This window comes from Typopeltis vanoorti, chromosome 19, assembly GCF_054136105.1.
Source record: "Typopeltis vanoorti isolate ZY-2024b chromosome 19, IOZ_Tvanoo_1.0, whole genome shotgun sequence".
Classification (NCBI taxonomy): domain Eukaryota; kingdom Metazoa; phylum Arthropoda; class Arachnida; order Uropygi; family Thelyphonidae; genus Typopeltis; species Typopeltis vanoorti.
Genome location: NC_143567.1, coordinates 17,112,547 through 17,134,289, shown reverse-complemented (window position 1 = coordinate 17,134,289; position 21,743 = coordinate 17,112,547). Strand labels below are relative to the sequence as shown.

General features: G+C 35.4%; 1 protein-coding gene across 1 annotated transcript in view; it reads left to right on the top strand.

The window, feature by feature from the left end:
- The window catches only part of LOC150095883 (glutamine--fructose-6-phosphate aminotransferase [isomerizing] 2-like), a 240,259-nt gene that overhangs the window by 95,638 nt on the left and 122,878 nt on the right, over positions 1-21,743 (top strand). The window contains exons 8-10 of the mRNA XM_090409642.1: positions 2,566-2,642; positions 9,692-9,836; positions 21,038-21,108. Of these exons, the coding sequence (XP_090265768.1) occupies positions 2,566-2,642; positions 9,692-9,836; positions 21,038-21,108 (293 nt within the window). The remainder of the gene's footprint in view (positions 1-2,565; positions 2,643-9,691; positions 9,837-21,037; positions 21,109-21,743) is intronic.

Below are 21,743 nucleotides of genomic sequence, written 5' to 3'. Positions count from 1 at the left end.
TTCCTGGTGTTAGTCTCTCGCGGTGGTGAAGGGTGGCGGTGCCTCCATACTGGAGGATCCCAATTAAGGCAGTTGCAGGACTCGGCGGCCGTATTCTCTGCGGAAGAAGCAAGCCCGGCAGTCCACAGAAGGCCAGTTTCCTGTAGACCAGTGATGCAATATAGAATCAAAGGGGAAGATAAGTAGACTTTATTTGTGTTTCATTGAATGTAAATGAGAGATTTGTGCCACATTGATAAGTTAAGGAAAAGGAACATTAATGATATAGAATAAGATTGTATTGCCATTGGTTAAAGAGGGTTGCATTTAATCTTACTATCTATCGCTGTGTTAAAGTTCGTTAATATATATTGAAGGAAGCTACAAATATGTTTAGAGTAAGGATTTGACAAATTATAAAGAGATTGTGAAAGATATCAATGTTGTCTTGTGTAGTCTGACAGAACTACAGAGTTATAGATAGACTGTGATAATAATACATAACTAATGCATTTGAGTGTTAATATAATTCTTACTTTAGAAAGTTACTGCATAATCTGTTATAAGTATATTAGTAGTATTTGAATATTTTAAACTCTGTCTGGAACTCCCTTAAGATGGGATTTAAACTAATGATATTGAGTGTACCAACTTTTGATATATAATAAACCTTGCTTTTGATTCTGACAAAGACTTACGAACCTATGCGGGATATTAAAAAAGGGTAAAGTTTGGCCACATCTGCAGAGTTGCTAGGCATCATTAAGTACCTTCCTGAGATTACCTCTTGATTGTTAATATTACTAATCTAATAGCACTAAGTGGCGCAGCGAAACAAATAAATTTTCTTGGCATTTTACGAGAGGTAAATCTCTGATACTCTGGTGTTGCCTCGATCATGAGGAAATTCCATTGTCCCTTAGAGGTACCACGTGATATCTGATTAAGAGTATAACGGAGATAAACGGCCACAAAGACAAAAGAATAGTAATAACAGTAAGAAAGTGACACAACATGGCCGATTAAGAGTATAACGGAGTATTAACGATATCCGATTAATTAAGAGTATAACGGAGATAAATGGCCACAAAGACAAAAAAATAGTAATAACAGTAAGAAAGTGACACAACATGGCCATGTTTAAACTCGACAGCCCATTTCTTAATTGTCGAAAATGAAGGAGAAGAATGCCCATAAACTTTTATCAACTTTGAATGAATTTCTTTTGCCGTTAAACCTTCTTTTACAAAGAATTTTAAAATTCTTTTACAAAATAAAATTTTAAAATTCTTTTACGAAAGGTTATAAAATTCTTTGTAAAAGAATTTTATAACCGCACGATACTCAATTTTATCCGTTTCAAGGGATACAGACAACACTTTTGCTTTAGAAGCTGTATAAAACAAACTACTTGATAGAATAACTTGCAATTTCATATGAGTACTTATAACAGATGTACCAACTTAAGAAAAAAAAATCTTGCCGATAGTGTCGCCATCTATGGTCAAAGCTGAGAATTTTTCCGACCACCCTTGTAACTTGCTATAGATTTTGCAGCCTCATGTATGGGAGTGATAAAAACGTGCCATTCGTGATCTTTTTGTTTGCAGTCTCAACTCAAGGCTATCTATCTTTCCTACTACATTTGTGTTTTACTCTCCTCAATAACTACCTTATTCATTCATTTTCCACCCAACCAAATTATTTGTTATATCACTACCTCTTGCTCACTTACTCCTCATATCCAAATCTCATTTACTCTCATTTTCCTTCCTGGAAAGCAAACCTCATGACCTTATTCACTACACCTCTAATAATGGAATCCCTATACAATGACAATTCAGAATTATTTGTCACATCTTTCACTATTCATATCCATCAATCTTCTAATTCTGCTCTACACATTCACATTTTTCATCTTGCTTGCATCATACTATCACTGTCTTTCATACTTGCTATCATACCTACAAATATGTGTTCTCTTTCTCACTGTCAATCTGTTTTAATGCATTACTTTTAAAAGCCTTATTTTTGTTTAAATACTACTACTTACCTTCACAAAACCTTTATTGGACCACACTTGTTATAAAAGCATTCCCTTTATTTTGGCCACTGAAGCCTTTCTTGCATTGGAACATGTATCCTTGAGCCAATTCAGTCAGTTCTATGACCACTTGTATGCAAGCTAATTGGAGATTTATTTATTTTATTTTTTCAAGTTTTTTCCCTCTATTTCTATCATTTATAGCCTGTAATGATCATGTCTTTTTCAGGAGGGTGAACCCAGAATTTTAACAAGACTTTTGCTGTAATAGATTCAATTACTGAAATTAAGCTAAATTTGAGATGAATTTTTTTCAATAATTAGTATTGTGTAACAGATATACTATTGATTTTGCTATCCTACTTATAGTTTAGTTCACTTCACTCCCCTTCCTTAATTTGTGTTTCCAGCAGTTAGTTGTGTGTGTGTGTGTGTGTGTGTGTGTGTGCACGTGAGTTTCAAAAATTTTTTTTTTCTTAAATGTATAATTCTGAAGGTCTGAGGTACAGTTGAAAAGTTATATCAAATATTTATCATTGCAGACGGGGCAGTCCTCTTCTAGTAGGAATCAAAAGAAGAACATCACTTTCTACAGATTGCATTCCAGTACAATATAAGGGTATTTTTATTCCTGAATTATTTATTCATCAATTATTTTAGTATTACGTTACTTAAAACCAGTGTTGTCATTCATAATAAAATAATTAATAACCATTTTTTTTGTTTTTTTTTGCCAAAATGTGTACTTTTGTGGGAAGTTTTTGGTATTGAGACCACATTATTATGTAATTAAAGAGTTTATTAAAAATAAGCAATTAAAACCTGCCAAGTTTCGTAAGTCATATGATTTCCATCATTGGAGTACTAGTATCTCAAAGTTTTACACGTTATTCGCAATACTGATGTGAGTCGTATGACTTACGAAACTTGTTGAGTTTTAATCGCTTATTTTTTTAATTTTTTTATTAAACTCTTTAATTACATAATAATGTGGTCTCAATACCGAAAACTTCCCACAGAACTACTAAACCACAGATTTACATTTGTAAAATGTGTACTTGTTAACCAAAAATTTTCAGTTGTATGATTCATCAATTTCCCTCACAACATGACAATAATAATTATAATTCACGCAAAATGCAAATTTTGCATGAATTATATATTGTTTTTATATTATTGTCAACGTTTCACTTGCTAACAAAAAATTAAAGAAGAGAACACAAGGTTAGTTTATGCTTTGAATGCTCATTGTTCCCTTTCTTCTTGACTTGACTATAGGCAGCTGTATGTTTTCTTTGGCCTAACCATAATTTCACAAATGGTGTAGCATCCCATTCTTCAAGCGGTTTTCTGTCAGCTTTAGTCATGAGAATCTAGATGTAGTTATGTTGTTCATTAAATTGAATGTCCTTTCTGCTTCCATGTAACTCACCACCACTACTCATGATTTTTCTCACTTCTTTGACAGTAGTGGTGGTGAGTTCTCTGCTGTTGTTCAACCTACAACTTGGCCAAAAACAATTCTTTCTCTCTAGCAAGATGGAGAAGAAAATTTGCATAAACTATGTTGAAATATAATACATCCCTAAATGATTGAGATTTCGTAGATGTTTCAGGAACTTCAGCTGTAGGAAGATCTCATTCATCTAGAAAATCTCAATCATTTAGGGATGTATTGATGTATTGTATTTCAACATAGTTTATGCAAATTTTCTTCTTCATCTTGCCAGGGGGAAAGAATTGTTTTTGGCCAAGTTGTAAGTTGAACAACAACAGCAGAGTTGTGTATCAATCCTGTTCATTCTAGCAGAAGCACATGAATAGCATCTCATATTTTCCCATGACTGTCTGTTATTTGCTGCAGTGCTCTTCTAATCAGACAATGAGCTATTATGAGTAACATTGTTATCCAGGGTTTGTAATGTTACAGAAAGAGTTCTTCCAAGATGTCAATCATCAGGGCAAGGTCCTCACTGAAGCTCATACTTTCCAACTTTTTTTTTTTTTTCCAAACCACTATGATTTTTCATAGAAAAATGTATACAAAGCTGGATATGCTTTCCACACTGTTTTTGTTGTTCTTTCACTGCATGCCACCCATTGGGGGGCACAAAATCTCATCTGATTCTAAGGATTTCCACTTCTAAGTCCTGTACAATTCTACTTAACTCTGTTTGATTTTTGTTTGATATATGATAGAAGAAAGTTTTTATCAATGAAAGACTCAGAATGATTGACTGGGATCACCAATTTAATTGCATTGTGCAATGCTAACTGAACTCTGACTTAAGCGGTACCAACAAATAATTCTGGGAATAAGTGAAAGAAGTCTGGATGCAATTCCTGATTTCCCTTCTAACATGCTGCTTGCACCATCTGAACAAAAAGCTATTAAATTTTTATTTAAATAGCTTTCAATGAATCCAATCATTTTTAAATCAACAAAAACGCTAACAGGATCTTCAAAGTCATTAATGTTAATTTTCTTCAACTCCTGGGAAATGTATTTGCAAATTAACATTGCTGTTTCTATAAAAACAGCAATGTTAATTGCAAACAAATGCGAATATTTAACCCCCCCCTTTTTTTTTTTTTTTTTTTTTTTTTGTAGCATTGGTTCATCTGTAATATTCAATATTGGGCAGTTACACTTTATCAAACTGCACACTGTATTTAAAACATTGATTGTAATTTAAAATTTTTTTCATTACATTTATCAACAATTGTTGTCAATTTATCTGGTTTACTTTCTTCTATGATTTGCACAGCTTTAGATTGAGCAAGAGAAATGTGATGTTCATGCAACTTCTTGCATATCTGTGCTGAATTTCTCTAATGGAACATACGCAACTACTACTTCTGATTGCCCTTCTTAGGATAGGTGAACATCGCTTTTGAATTGAGACCCGTTGTTAATTTTTGCAGACACATTGCATCCAACACTGCCACTATCAGTTGTTTTAAGCTGTGGATTGCCATTGACTGTCTGGCCATGTGATGAAATTACTATTTAAATTTTCTTGGAGCACACCTGCATTGTCACTAGGAAAATAACTCATTCATTTAAATGTTCACCTCTATTAACAGAAACGTTGGTCTTGCTGTGCACTTTAATTCTCTTACACAGGTCTACAGCACTGCTTAAAATGTTTAATATGCTACTTTAGAATTATAACTGGAAATGATAACTCGCTCATTTAAATGTTCACCTCTATTAACAGAAACATCGGTCTCGCCGTGCACTTTAAGTCTGCGGCACTATATAAAATGTTTAATATACTATAATGATCAAACCATGTGATAGTGCAAGCAAACCCATTGTTGGCAAAATGTTAAATTGGAACAAGCGTTTTGCATAATATGATTGCTTTCAGGTATAATATTCATCAACAAAATGTGAACTTAGGGTTTACTTAGGGCATGGGAGTTTAGAATGAAATGGAGAATATGTGCTTCCATTCTGGAGATGACTACTTCAGTTTTATGTTAGTGCATATGCTTCGGTTGGAAGAACAAAAACAATAATCCAACCATGGAATGAGGCTTAGAAATCTTGAAGATCATCCCACTTGGTATTCTTATAATGCCAGATTATTGGTTGAGAATAGCTGTATGGGTGTTGCTCTGTGGGGAAAGAGATAGGTCATGGTCTGAATTATCTGAGGGAGATACAACCTTCAGTGTGTTTGGAGGAATCACTAGTGAGGAAGAGATTGGAATGTTTGGAGAGTGGTTGGCACATGTCCACCATATAATCATCTGGTGGGCATGTGAACAATTTGCATAAGATCATTTGTGATGGCAAATGTCTCGGCATCCCTTCTTGGTCTGTGCAGTTGTAGAAAGAAAGCCAGTTGGTGTTTACATTGAAATGATCGAATAAGAGAACCTCACTGCCAAGAAAGTTGGATTAAAAGACCTACTGTCAAAGAGAGGAAATCAAGGGTTCTGAGTAGTTGGTGGCATTAGTGAGAGCAATATAGACAGCATATGAATTTGACAGAGTGTGGCAGAGATTTCAGCCAATGTAGATCATCATTGGGGAATTCTAAGTTGAATTATCTCTGGCATGGTATATCAGTGAACAAATTCTGCCCTTGAGCTGAAAGGAGTCAGTGTATTTGGGGAAAGTTCAGATGAGTAGTGCTTGGAGTCTGAAATTTGGGTTTCTGTTAGGAAAATCAGGTGGGATTTTACAGAGTGTAGGTCGAAGTGGACACTGAGGTGGAAGCAGAAACCACATATTTGTAAAGTGGATCTGAAAGTCTGTGGGATGTTGTTGACCATGTGGGACATACGTATTTCCTATGCAGTACTTGTACTTTGGTTTTCAAGTGGGTTGTTTGCACTGCCTCATTTTTTGCACTAGAACTACTCTTTTGTAATCAGGATATTGTTTTTTTGTTGACACTTTGTTTTTATTCTAGTTGCTTGCGAAGTCATTAGCCTTGTTCGTGCTAGGTCAAGGTAAGGTTGTGCCTGGCTCTTATACCTGACTGGGAACTGACTTTGAGGTTGTTCATAGCTGCCATTAGTTCTGATGCACTAGCAGGTGATTCACCAGTGAATCACCTGCTATTGCATCATCAAAAAGTCATCTCATCCCTTTTTTGTTTGTAGGTATGAAGTGGTGGTATCTAGTGATTTTTGCTGAAGTCAAAACCAGTTTTTGCCATTAGTTTGGATGTCTTCCTTCAGTGTATTGTCACTTTTGGTGAGGAAGTTGAGGATAATGGCATTTTTGTTTTTTTATTTTGTTTTGTTTTCAGCCTGGATTTAGTTGTGCTCCATTGACATAATGAGATTACGGAGCCTGGTATCAGCGGTGGATGTTTTTTTGTCTAAGTGCTGATTGTGAATGAGTTCTAGCTTGGTTTCAATTAATTGGATTTTGCAGGAGAAGGTTTTGGTCAGTAGTAGTGATATGCTGCTCCAAGTTTTTGATATGTTTTTCTAAGTTTAGGAACTGTTTTATTGAAGGGAAACACAGGGGAAGAAGAAAGGCTGGTTCAAGTTTACAAGAAGTTTGTATGCCAATTCGTCTATTTTTATCCATTGAGCATGTGATCGGTGATAGAAATCACATAGATCTTTTTTGCAACTGAATACATCTAGTATTCAGTTGCAACACTTGATAACATTGTTGGATTTATCAGTGTTGGATGGCTGTGATGTGCTTGGTATGCCCAGCATAATCTGTCATCATTGGGCTGTACTGCCGCCATGTTTGCTTTTTACAGTAAACAGTTTTTAGCAGGTGCTTACATGTGGTGTTCAGTCCTTTTGAGAGTGCTGCTACGATTTCACTTTGGCAAAATTTAAGCAGGTAATCATTTTTAAAAATGATAAAAATGGAGTACACATTTATGTCAGCTTATTCCAAAGCATAAACTACTTGATTTTTGTTCACTCCCCTAATCTTTCTCAGAACTCTCATATCAGTGGTCTCCCATTTTTGATCATGTATTTTATTTGTAATCCAACTCTCAGATTCATAAATTAAAATTTGTTTAAGCACTGTCTTATATACATCTATTCATTTTATTATTAATTTATTCATTTGACTTCTTACCATATCAGCTTTGCTAACTCTGTTGTCAATTTCCATATTTAATTTGCCATTTTCTTGTATCTTCAATTCTAACTGCTGACTTAAAACTCGAATATAGACAATGTGTTGCTCAATATAATGTACCATTTACACCATAAAAACTGTGAGCAGCTTTTCCTTGGCACGTACTCATATGCTTTTTCTAAATCTACAAAAACTTAAATATAGATCCTTGTTATGCTCTCATGATTTCTCAACTGTTTGTCATTAAGTGAAAATCTGATCCTGACAACTTCTATTTGAGCTGAATCCAGCTTCATCTTCAAGCTTCACATTCACAATTTTTCTTAGCCGTTTCTCAAATATAATATACCTGTCTAAATGTTGCGATTAACATTCAGTAGGGAAAGTCTTCTGTAATTCTCACATTTACTTTTACTTCCCTTTTTATAGATGGGTACTATGAAAGCTTTACTCCACTCATTTGGAATCTGACCTTCTGACCAGGCTTTCTGAACTACAGTGTAGCTATTGTAAAACTTTTAGAGCACCATATTTGAGCATTTTTGGTCAAACTGCTTTTTTAGCAAGCTTTCAAAGTAATTGCTTGAGTCATCTAAAATATTTTTATCTTTAGTTTTCATGTCACTTTTTATCACCTCTAATTCCTTTCATAGTAATCTTTTCTCCTTTTTTTCAGCCTCCAGAATATTTTGCCACTTCTATTTATTTATTATATGTTCTTACTTTTTTTTTTAAACAGTCTTCTGATGACTGTTTTGCTAGTTTTTAGAAATGCTTCTCTTACATTTTTCTCTGTATTCTTTACGAGCATATCTGATCTGATCTTTAACTTCCTAAGTTCACCATGGAGTTCTGATTTTTTTTTTTTTTAATATTCTTGTAGATTGAGCTCACCACATGCCTCTGACTGAATCAAGCTTCCAAGGTTTGGTTCTTGTTTTTGAACTTTTTCATTTTTTCATGAATAATGTTTGTATTTTAGCCTACAGTTCATCTAAATGCTACTCAATTTTGATTTAAAACTTTCTTACACGCTCTTCTTTTCAATATCACACTCAGTTTTATCTTGCTCAGAACTAAATGGCAATGACTTCCAATTTCAAATCCTCTGTATAACTCTTATCCAGAACCAGTGAGAAAACATTAATATCAACAATAACACAGCAAATTAGATTATTTCTTACACATTTCCATGTGAATTTTTCCACATTTTTATGTTGGAACATGGTGTTAGCAATAATATAACTATTCCATATCTGAAACACAAATCCAGCAGGCACTCACATGATTGCTGTCCTGTTTGCCAAGTGGTTAGCGAATCTGCTCTCTAGCCAAAAGGCTGCAGATTCGAATCCCGTCATGGGCAAGGATATTTGTGATTGTCTGTGAAAATAGTGGTGGTGATCGGTAGTAGATGGTGCTGGTGTAGATGAAGGTGGTTACGGTTAGTGGAGTGATGGAGAGTTGTAGAGCAGGTGCCTTCCCTCGATGAGTCTTTGAACTCCCTGGAGGTGTTATGTAATAATAATTATTAGCTTTGCTGTTTTCTACAAATTTTCCCAGAATATTTTGATATATCTAGTAATTACTTCCTATGCTGCTGTGTAGATCTCCAACAAGGACCTTTTTCTTTTTTGTTGTCACCTGCCTTCTGTAGTAGAATCTTTTGTGGGGCCAAGGCGCAAATAAATCTCATTGTCTAGTTTCCCCATTCTAATATTTGCTCATCATTCCACATGAAATTGTTCACCATTCAAGAAGATTCTCATATTTTCCAAGTGACATAATGTATCGTCATTATCATTTGAAAGCTTTTAAATCAGTCCTTGTATCTTGCTAGACTATGGATTCATAGTAAAAATGCTGCCAGGACTGCAGTATGCCAGTGCAACAACTGGAATAAAATTCAGTTCAGTATCTTTGGAATGAAATAGAAATAAATTGTTAGTTTTTAGCATTGCTGCTAGGTTTTAAAAGTTGAGTGGATTTATGCTCATGAATGCATTGTAAATATTGTCTTTTTTTCCTTTTAATATTTTTGAACTTCAAAGATAATAGCCTTAATAATTTTTTTTGATTTATTTAAACTTTAGATCAGCGTTCTCGAGGTTCTACAGAACCAGCCATATCTCAGAATTCTGTTTCAGGTACAGGTATTCCACGTTCTGAATCAACAACTGAAATACATCCACTGGGAGAGGAGAAAGAAGTTGAATACTTTTTTGCTTCAGATGCAAGGTAGCTGACTTTGTATAAAACAAATTTTTTTATCACATTTTCAATAGCATCAAAATTATATTATGAAATCGTTTTCATTAAAGTGAAAAGATCCCTTTCCAATGATGGGATGTGACACTTAATATCAGGAAATTTCAGGAAAAACCTGAAAGCTGCATTTACTCTAAAAACAAAGTTGTATATTACTTGGTATGATGAACCCACATTCTTGATCATACATGCGTTCATTTGTTTTGTTTTTTAACAAATATTAACATGCCGAATCTTATACTGTTGATTAATAACTTCAGATGTTCTGTAATTTTTTTTAAGGGAATCCATCCATGACAGCTTGGTTAATCTATAGTATATTAGTATCATAAATGGTCAATAAGGAAAGTAACATTCACATTTGAACTTGAGCTATGGATCATATTTCTTGGGAAACACATAGGATGGGAGTTTGTTCTAGCGGGTAACATTGGAAGGGAAGAACAAAGAGGAGGAGAAATGTGTTCTGTGGGTTTGGAGTAGAACTGTGAGAGAATATTGATTGGCTGCTGCATATATTTGGATGAATTTGACATAGGGTATAATAAATTTAGTTTAATCCTTTATCCGAGTGTGAGCAAACAAAGTTTGTGCCTGAAAGTATCTTCGGAACTGGGGTAAGGTAGTGCAACACCAGGGCGACTCCTTGCAAAGGTGGAGCAAGCTACTAACACTCCTCTCAGTATCTCCCATAATGCAGAACACATCTCCTTGCGGATATGTCTGATGTTATGCATTAAGGGAGGGCCACTACCCAGACTAGTTTCGACCTTTATTGAGGTCTCTTCAGTGGGAGCCAGGCCAAAGTGGAGATACCACCTTTGCAAGGAGTCGCCCTGGTGTTGCACCACCTTACCCCTGTCTTGAAGATACTTTCAGGTGCAAACTTTGTTTGCTCACACTTGGATAAAGGATTAAACTAAATTTATTATATTCTAACCAAGTGAAAAATAAACTTTCAACATCTTTCTCTAAATCCAGAGTAATTTATTAAAAAGGTGGCACACCATTTGGCAACTCCTATAGGTAGAGATGACCTTGCTAATGCTTCTGGCTAGTATCTCCACTTGGGCCTGGCTCCCACTGAAGAGACCTCAATAAAGGTCGAAACTAGTCTGGGTAGTGGCCCTCCCTTAATGCATAACATCAGACGTATCCGCAAGGAGATGTGTTCTGCATTATGGGAGATACTGAGAGGAGTGTTAGTATCTTGCTCCACCTTTGCAAGGAGTTGTCCTGGTGTTGCACCACCTTACTCCAGTCCTGAAGATACTTTCAGATGCAAACTTTGTTTGCTCACACTTGGATAAAGGAGTAAACTAAATTTATTATATTCTGACCAAGTGAAAAATAAATTTGACATAGTGCAGGGAATTATTGATGCCCATTCTGATGAACAGTGGCCATAGAAGTATTTATAGAGGATTCAGGCTGCATAAACTAAACACCTATGAAAGGGAGTGGAGTACATTTGTGAGAAAAGGGGCCATCACTGCCCTTTTCTGTATATAGAATCCCAGTATTTTTTAGGGAGTTCTTAGGAGCATCCTCCCCAGATCTGAGAGCAGCATTCAGGAGCATGGTGGATCAGTGATTTGTATAGAGTTAGGAGCTGTTTGGAATTGAGAAAGTAGTGATGATTAGAACAAAAAAGAGAACCTAATTTTTTGGATGCACAGGAGGTAATATTTGTAATATGTTTGTGCCAAGAGAGATTAGAATTATCCAAAGGAGGTAAATCTTATCTTGAATAGAGACTTGGTTATTATTAAGATAAGGCAAGAAGAAAAGGGTTCTTTTTTGTGGGAAATAATGCAGAGCTGTGTTTTGCTAGCACTAAAGTTGACAGTTATCCAAACTCCATTGATGAATGTTTGAAGGTCAGAATTTAAAATATTAGAGTTTAAAGTTCTGAAGGCTGTGCTGATTTGTGCTTTACAAAGTTTGTTAAAGGAAAAGAAATGCAGTATGCTTCCATCAGCAAAATGATGTTCTGGATTGGTATTCACCTGGAGTAGATCATTTATATATAGAAGGAAGATCATGGGTGAAAGAACAGAGCCTTGTGGAACCATCTACCATCACTTGGAGTGTGTCCAGTCAGAAAGCTAGCTATCCAGTTGCAAAAGTCAGGGAGCAGACTGAATGATGGGAGTTTACTTAATAGACCTTTGTATCAAACTTGGTCAAAAGGCCTTGGAGATATCAAGGGAGATTTGTTTGCCAAACCTTTCCATGGTGTGTGTATGTGTCCAGAGATGGGTGATATGACATAGGTATGACACTGTGCAATTTATTAGATAATTCTTCAAGTGGAATGATTTTGCTCTGTTTCCACTCCTTTGGAACTTGGTCAATTGTAATTCATCAGTCCTCCATATAGTCCCTTATGGACTGCATGGAGGTCTGTGTCATTATTCATCTGGGAGGTCCAACTATCACACAGCTCATGTCCTACCTAGAATGCATTCTAATCACCTACCACTGTTCATGCAATAAACCTACTCCTTGCCTTCTCATGTCCTCCTTATACAGCTTCCAGGGATGGCCTCTATCCTTCTCGTTCTCCCTCACTCCCCTCATTCTATGATGAAATTCATCTATATTAATCTGGCAAATAACCTCTCACCAACTTATATTCTTTACATCCTCCACTCCTATCTACTACAATTCCCTCAGTTTGTCTTCATACTGAACATTCCAGAGAACTAGAAACCATCTTATTCAGTTCTCTGGATCATCCTTTTTCATAACCAGATGACCAAATCTGTGCACAATAATCTATATGCAGCGTGTTCAAACTTTTATAAAGTGGAACCACAACATCCTTACTTTTGAGCATTAGTGTCCTTTGCATCATTGTCTTAATCCTCTGGCCTATCCTCAGTTTTAGCAATATGTTCTTGAAATTTTAGGTCCTTTTCCGTCATCGTTAGCTGAGATCCCTTATTTCCACCATCTCCTCTAAGATCTCCCCACCAGTTGTATACTCTGCATTCATTTTTGCTTTCAAAATTTTAAAAGTTTACACTTTGCAACATTGAACTGTTAACCCCACTTATATCTGCCCATTTATTCAGTCTGTATAAGACCCATTTCTTAAACTACATCTATCTACTTATCATAGTCTTCCCAACTTTGCATCATCTACAAACAATGCTTCAACAGATGGAAGCATTGTTACTATCCCTGGAAACCTTTCCCAATGTCATTAATGTACAAGTTAAATAGAACAAAAACAGACCCTTGAGCACAATACTAGTGACTTTCTTTTTCTTCTGGGATATTGCTATCCAAGATACTCACAGTTGTTCCACTTAATGAAAAGTAAACCCTACCACCAAGCAGAACCACTCATCTCGGGGAAAACATCCATCAAAGAGATGTAGTCTTTATCAGCAATGAAGTGATTGAGACCACTTAAGCAGATCCTTTGTATTTTTTTGTGTGGTTCGCACTCACAAAAGGTTATTATAAACCTATAGTACATTTTGTACCATAGGTGGTCTAAGGACTTTTTTGCCATTTTTTTTTATCAATTTTATATATATGTTTTGTCCTCCTTATATACCCTATAGCCAAGTCTTAGCCTTATCAGCTCACTTATGAAGGGGAATGATTTTGCTCTGTTTCCACTCCTTTTGGAACTTGGCCAATTGTAAGACCCGTGTTAAAAAAAAGTACATCAAATGTGTTAACTCCATGGAACAGTCCCTTAATGCACATATAGATATATCAAGCCCTAAAGCCATATTAACATCAAGTTTACTGAATTATCCCTCCTTCTCACTCACCATCAGTCTTTCCTCCTCCTTTTCTGCCACTCAAGTTGATTGTCAGTCATTAGGATGACCTTTATGAATTACTCATTAAATATCTTAAATAGAGGTGCTTAAGGGTCAAAGCTGTATAACTGAAGGGGAGACCACCACATAGCCTTTAAAGGAATGTGAAGAACCTACCAGGATTTCTGACCTAATGTCCAATGCTCACCTTCTCGTGGCGCACCCTGTTGCGTATCTACCTGGATACTGAACGACTGAGGATGGGCTGCCAATTTGGGATTTAACCGACCAAATTGTATTGTTATTGGCTTAAACCAATATAGAAAATGATGGTACAACATGACAAAATTTCATGCCGGCTGGGGGTGTCACCCGGTTAAACAAGGCCCACCTTTGTTTTTGCCAGGGAACCAGGGCGAACATCGAAAAGTCAACTACTGGAACAAATCTGAAAGCACACCCCAACTCAACATCACCAGAGTTAAAGATCGGTACTATCAACATAAGAAGCCTGAATGGCAAAGAAATGGAGCTAGCTGAAGAATTAGATAAGTACCAGATCAACAAAATAGGGGTGACTGAAACAAAAAAAGTCAAAAACTGGTGAGATCTTTCTGAGCAATAAATACAAAATGTTATATTCAGGAAATGACAATCAAGGAAAAGGAGTAGTCATAGTATTCAACACAAAATACGAGGCTAATCTTCTTGAATGGCAGGCAGTTTCAAGTAGAGTGATGTGGGCAAATATGAGAATGGAGAACTGGATAATGAGACTTATTTGTGCCTATGGTCCCACAGAAGGTTCTAAGGTAGAAGTGGAGGAATTTTTTGAGGCTTTAGAAAAAGCAACTGACACAATGAAAAAGGAAAAGTTGGTCTTTGTTGGTGATCTAAATAGAAGAGTAGGAAATGATTGTGAGACATACAAAAATATTTTGGGAAAATTTGGAGAAAAGATCAAAGCTAATAATAATGGCAAATACCTGTTGGATTTCTGCTCAGGACATGGACTGGTTATTACTTATGCCATGTTCCAACATAAAAATGTGTACAAATTCACATGGAGAGAAGAGGCAAGGAATAAGAAAATTCTCATTGACTATGTTATTGTTGATAGTGATGTTTTCTCCCTGGTGCAGGACTCCAGAGTGTACAGAGAATTTGAAATTGGAAGCGATCACTATTTAGTCTTGAGCAGGATAAAATTGAATTTCATATTGAAAAGAATAACATATAAGAAGGTTTTAAAGTGAATAAAAGTTGAGCAGCTCTCAAATGTGAACTGTAGACTAAAATACACAAAGATTATTGAAGAAAAAATGAAAGAGTTTGAGAACAGGAACCAAACCTTGGAGATTCAGTGGCAACCCTTGAAGAAAACCTTGCTTGATTCAGCCAGAGAGGCATGTGGTGAGGTTGTCTGCGAGGATAAAAGAAATCGGAACTCCCTGGTGGAAACAGGAAGTTAAAGAGGCAGTGAAGGAAAAGAAGAAAGCATATCAAAAGTTCCTGTCAAATAAGTCAGCTTGTGCTCTTAGAGAATACAGAGACAAATGCAAGAATGCTAAACACTGTAAAACTAGCTAAACAAAAGTCATGGGAGGACTTTGGCAAGAATATAGAAAATAAATATCAAGAAGGTGGTAAGATATTCTGGAGGTTGTTGAAGAAGCTTAGAAATGGAGGAAAGAGTGCTATAAAAGGAGTTAGAGATGATAAAGGTGACATGAAAACAGGAGAAAAAGATATCCTTGAAGTATGGAGTAATTAATTTGAAAAATTGCTAAATGAAGCAAGCAGTGAGAGCAGAGTGGTAAAAAAAACACTAACCAGGCATACAATCAGGAATACATATCCATACTTGAAGTAGAAAAAGCCATCAAAGGCTTGAAATGTGGAAAGGCAGAAGGAGTAGATGATATTTGACCAGAAATGCTGAAGTATGGTGGTATAAAAGTCTTACAGTGGCTGCACTGCATAGTTCAGAAAGCCTGGACAGTGGGACGAATTCCCGATGATTGGAGTAGAGCTCTAATAGTACTCATATATAAAAAGTAAAATAAAACTGAATGTGAGAATTACAGAAGTATTTCCATACTGAGTGTTCCTGGCAAGATCTATGCAAGTATACTTGAGAAACAGTTAAGAAGAATTGTGGAAGAAAAGCTTGGTGAAGAACAAGCTGGATTCAGGTCAAATAGAGGCTGTCAGGATCAGATTTTCACTTTACGACAAACAGTTGAGAAATCATGGGAATATAACAAAGATCTGTATTTGAGTTTTGTCGATCTGGAAAAGGCATATGACAAAGTGGCAAGAGAGAAGTTATTCAATAAGATACGATTATATGGTATCAATGGGGCATTATATCAAGCAATACTACTAACAAATAATTAGTCTTTATTTGAGTTGTAAGTCAGCAGTTAGAATTGAAGGAAGTACAGGAAGATGGTTTAATGTTAAATCTGGTGTGAGACAAGGATGTACATTATTCCCTCTGTTATTCATTATCTATATGGATCACATTATGAAGGAAAGTGGTATTAAACCTGATATCAAAATTGGAGATGTTAATGTCAGCTCTTTGCTTTATGCGGATGATGTTATACTTCTAAATAAATCCGCTACAAGTTTGCAAGATTCCCTGACTAAATTGAATAACTGTTGTAATAGATATAGTATGATGGTCAGCATTAAAAAGACAATGAAAATAGGTACAATTGTTGAAAATGTCAACTGTGTTGTGAATGGGGAACCTGTGGAACAAGTAAAACATTTCAGCTACTTAGACATGATTTTTACTGAAGATGGTAAATTAAATATGGAAATAGACAGCAGAATCAACAAAGCTGGTATGGTAGGCAGTCAGTTGAATAAATTCATATGGAATAAGAGAGAAATTATTCGGAACACTAAATTAGCTGTATACAAGACAGTGTTCAAACCAGTTTTAACTTATGGATCTGATAGCTGGGTCAGAAGTAAAACACTTGACCAAAGACTGGAGACCACAGATATGAGAGCCCTGAGAAAGATTATAGGAGTGAACAGATGGAATCAATGGCAATATCATATTAAAAATGAGGATATTAAGAAAGAACTTGACATTGTCAGCATCCAGGAATGCATTAGCAGAGCTAATCTCAGGTGGTATGGTCACTTAAACAGAATGGGCGAGGAAAGATTAGCAAAACAAGTGTTCTCTGCCAGGTTGGTAGGAAAACGACCCAGAGGAAGATATAGGTGGATTGATATGGTTCAAAATGCCTTGGATGATAGAAATATAAGATCTGATAATGTTGGAGTCTTGACGAGTAACAGACTGATTTGGAGGAAAATTGTAGATAGGAAGTTAGTAATGATATAAATTTTTCATGTAGTACTATCATATCCTGTACACCCCTTGAGGATACATGTCAAGAATTTGATGATGATATCTTAAATATCCTCCCTGGTAGTTATCCCATTTTCACCAACTAGCATCATCCTTCCATAATCATTCATTCTGTTACTTGACACATCAAAACTCCCTGGATGACATGCATCTCAGAATTAGCTTAATGAACACAGGATGAATGTTCATTATAGAACCTTTATCTATATGGATAAATATTGGAAGGAGGAAAGGGAATATGGAGAGAAGGAAATAGAATTAATTTGGCACTTGAAAGGTAATTGCCTGAACAGTATGTGATGGAAGACATCAGTTATCTTTTGCTGTTTCATCATATCCAGTTGAGAGTATTGTATCTGATTATAGTACTAAATAGAAGAATGATCATGCAGTCTTGACCTAGGAGCTTTGAGTGGTGGTATACTTTGCTTGTTTACAATAATCTCCAACTAGTTCAGGGTGGTGAATTCACAGTGTGGGTGGGTGGGTGGGTGGGTGGGTTTGGTGCAGTGATGATTAGCAAGCATATTGTTCATGTGCTTTCTCCCCCTCCCCCCCAGCATTGAGTAAGTTATGCTCTCTAGCTATGAAGTTAGTTTTCTTCCAGAAGTTTGAATTTTCCCTTAGAACCATAAACCTGACACTAAATAGATTTGGTGGTAGTTACATGCACGTCACATCCTGAAACAAATATGAATTTGGGTAATTCATGGAATTCATGCTATTACTATCCTAGATGGACTTATCTCTTATTTAGAAGGCTTGATATTAATAATAATAATAAAAAAAAGTCTGCTCAGTTAGCCTAGTTGTGTGCCCTTTGCAACCATATGCCTGGGGAAGGAGTGTTCTAGGTTCGATTCCCGTTGGTGACGTAGGGAACTGAAGGATCTTCCTCAGCCATAGCCAAGTTAGCCGGTTTTGGGCATGGACAGTAGGTTTTCCCTAGTTTATCCTGGGGTTTTTCATCCTGCAAAGCAGGCAAACCGGCCTTGATAACTCAACACTACAGGACGTAGGTTATACCGGGGGCGTAGGGCTGACCACCTTATCCTGTGAATGGTTTAAGGTCCAATGATAAATAAACCCTCGACACCGCAAAAGAGAGTATAAAGAAGATGAGATGATAAAAAAAAAAAGGATTTTTGAGTAATTAAATTAAAGTGACTACTCTGAGTATCATCATGGTATAAAGATAAATTTTAAATACAGTTCACTTATGAAGAAATTGTGTTTTAATTCCACATAAATCAAATAATTTGTTTTTGGGGAATTTAAGGGTCGAAGCTAAGTAACTGGAAAAGTAACTAAATAGCTGGGAAAGAGACCTCTAGAAGTAGAATAATGAATTCAGAGAATCCATTATCTACCTCAGAGTATCCCTTGATTAACATGATTAATTAATCCCTCAATGTTACTGTGTATATCAAAATCGCATTAATCAAATATAATATATAATAATCAATGGTAAAAATTACAATTCATTTATGAACGATTGTTGTATTAATAATTCGTTTTATGTGGTACTCTTTTAGGAAAGATAAAAAATGAATGCAAAGTAATGTTTAATAAATGCTTGTATCTACATTAGTTACTGCAATTTTTTATCAAAAAAAAGTTATCGAGTCGTTTGAATAGTTTTAATTTTTTCTTATCAGCATAAATTCTATGATAAACAAGCAAAGGGACTCTCTAGACCTCGGCAAACAAGCATTCTTCGATTAATATTGGATCCATATCCGTTACTTGCTGCTTAAGCGATTCTAAACTGCGAAATATTCCATCCAGTTCTTTGATTGTTATCTCCTTTGGAACCTCATCTTCCATTTGTTCATTGTCTTCATATGTGCATTGTTCAATTTCAAGAAGATTGTTGTCATTGAATTCTTTTTGAATTTGAATCCAATAATTCTTTAACATCTTCTGCATCAACACCATCAAAACCAAGGTCTTCACCAATTGCAATGATTTCTTCAACCGCATTGTTCACAGGATTTTGAAAATCACCTAAGTCATTAGTGCATTCTGGCAAAGGATTTTTCCAAACAGCTCTCATGCAGCTAGAAGACACTTGCTCCCACAATCATTAATATTTTCAATTATGTGTTTAATGTTACAATTTTTCCAAAATTCTTGGAGGGTAATCGCATTTTCTCCCATTGTTGTTTCCACTGTCTTTGAGAATGTCTTTTTAATAAAATAAGCTTTGAAAGTTGCAATGGCACCTATGTCCATGGGTTATAGCAATGATGTTGTATTTGGTGAAAAAAAATAAAACTTTCACATTCTCACACAGATCATTAAGAGAATTTGGATGACCAGTTGTGTTATCTAAAAGCAAAAGAGCTTTGAAAGCTAAGTTTGAAAGATCTTGCAATGAGCTTCAACTGCTGGACTAAAATAAGATTTAAGCCAATCTTTGAATAGGCTTTGGGCAACCCAAGCCTTCCGATTCACCCACTAAATTACAGGTAAAGAGTTCTTGTTACATCTTTTTAAAGCCCTTAGATTCTCAATAGACAAGCAGCAGCAGCTTCAATTTAAAATCTCCATTAGCATTCCCTCCATGCATAACAGTTAAGCGATCTTTTGATACTTTATAGCCAGGCTGCGCTGCTTTTTTTTTTTTTTTTTTTTTTTGATATAACAGTTGTAGATGGCATTTTTTTCTGTAAAATTTACGAAGAACATAATTTGTAAATACAACAGAACAATTGGAGCTTGTAATACACCCACTCTTAATGCTTAATGGTAAATTAAATTTTTGCATGGTAAATTTAAAGGTGCGCTAATTAAAACTTTTTGCATATATAAAGAGATTGTCGGAATTAATTTCACTGCATTAATCAAATCCCGCTTTAAGCAAAACCATGTTAAACTAGGGATACCTGTACTTCTAACTGTGCAATACTTGCTTTCTCATAGTACTACCTATTACATTTTCACACTGAAAACCAGGTGACCAAATTTGAGCATAATTGTCCAAGTGTGGTCTGACCAGTGCTTTATACAGTGGTACAACCATTTTCTTATCCATACATGTTAGATTACTTCTTATCATAGCAGCACTACGATGTGCAACACTTGCAATATGCTCTCTAAACTGCAGTTTGTCAACCATCATTTCCAAATCTCAAATCTCATCCACTTCTTGCAGTATGGCACCATCAATATAACACACAGCTTTATGTCTGCACTTCAAAATGCAACACCTTGCACTTATTAATATTAAAACTACAACTCTACTCCTTTTTCCAAGTGAAAAGCCTATTCAAATCTTCCTGAAGAGAATTAACATCAGCAGTGCTATTTATAATTCTCCCCAACTTTGCATCATCAGCAAACTGAAGATCTTCAGTCAGTCCTCATGGTAACCAGTAACATGCCTCCCCTTGGGGGCATGTTACTGGTTACCCATCTATTCCCATCCTCTGAAATTTGTACACTAATTTATGTGGTAATCTATCAAGCACTTTTGCAAAGTCCAAGAATATCACTGTATATGATTCTCCCTTATCTAACACACTTGTTACCTTTATGAAATTCAAGTATATTGCTAAAACAAGACCCTACCATTCACATATCCATGCTGACCATCATAAAGAATGTTATGTCCATGAACCCAATCCTGTTCCTAACCAATCTCTCTGGCACCTTGACTACAACTGCAGTTGTATAGACTAGTCTATAATTGGAACATTCTGTCCTAGAATCATGCTTGGAATGATACTATTTTGCTTTCTTTCCACTCCTTAGGAACCCTACCCACTGTATATCTAACAGTATTGAAAGCTAACAAATTTGGAAGAAAATTTGTTAACAAGAAGCTAGTAGTAATGTAAAGTTATGCAGTACTATTATAATACTCTGAAGATGCATATCAGAAGCTATTGGTTATGAAGAAATATCTTTACTGACATACTTTGATATATGTTTTAAATTGACTAAAATGAACTTCATTGCACTTTTTTATACTTACTGTCTTTCAGTGCCATTATCGAACACACCAACAGAGTTTTGTTTTTGGAGGATGATGATGTTGCAGCAGTAATGGATGGATGTAAGTTAATTGTTTAAAATGTCTTTAATATAATATAATTATATTAAAGTAAATTAATATAATTTCTCTATATAATGCAGATTGTTATCATTCAAGCTTTAAAACATTTTTTCATTTTTTTTTTGTTTGTTTTAAAAATTTTAATTTTGTGTGCTAAAAATGCAGCCATTTAGTGTGTGTGTGTGTGTGTGTATCATGCATATATTTTTCTGTCTTATAGACAAAGATGACAATCATCTTTGTCTATAAGACAATCATCTTTGTCTTATAGACAAAGATGATTGTCATTCCATTGCATCATATTTTCATCAGAGTATTGGTCTTCCATGTTCCAGTTTGATTACCTGGAATGAAATTCAAAACATTCCAGAAAAGAGTAACTAAGGCGGTATCAGGAATCCGGAATTTAATTTTCCTCAATTTATGCAGCAAGAACTGAAAAATTATGTGAAATGAATTGAAGAAATTTAAGGAGTGAGTGAGCTCTAGTATGAGATTATTCACTAAGTGAGTTGAAATGATGAGCAAAAATCATGAATGGTACATTAGCATCATCAGAATATCATTCAAACATAGTTGAATGATATTCCGAGAAGAATAGAGATGGGAGGGGTATGATATGCGTTGATAGGAAG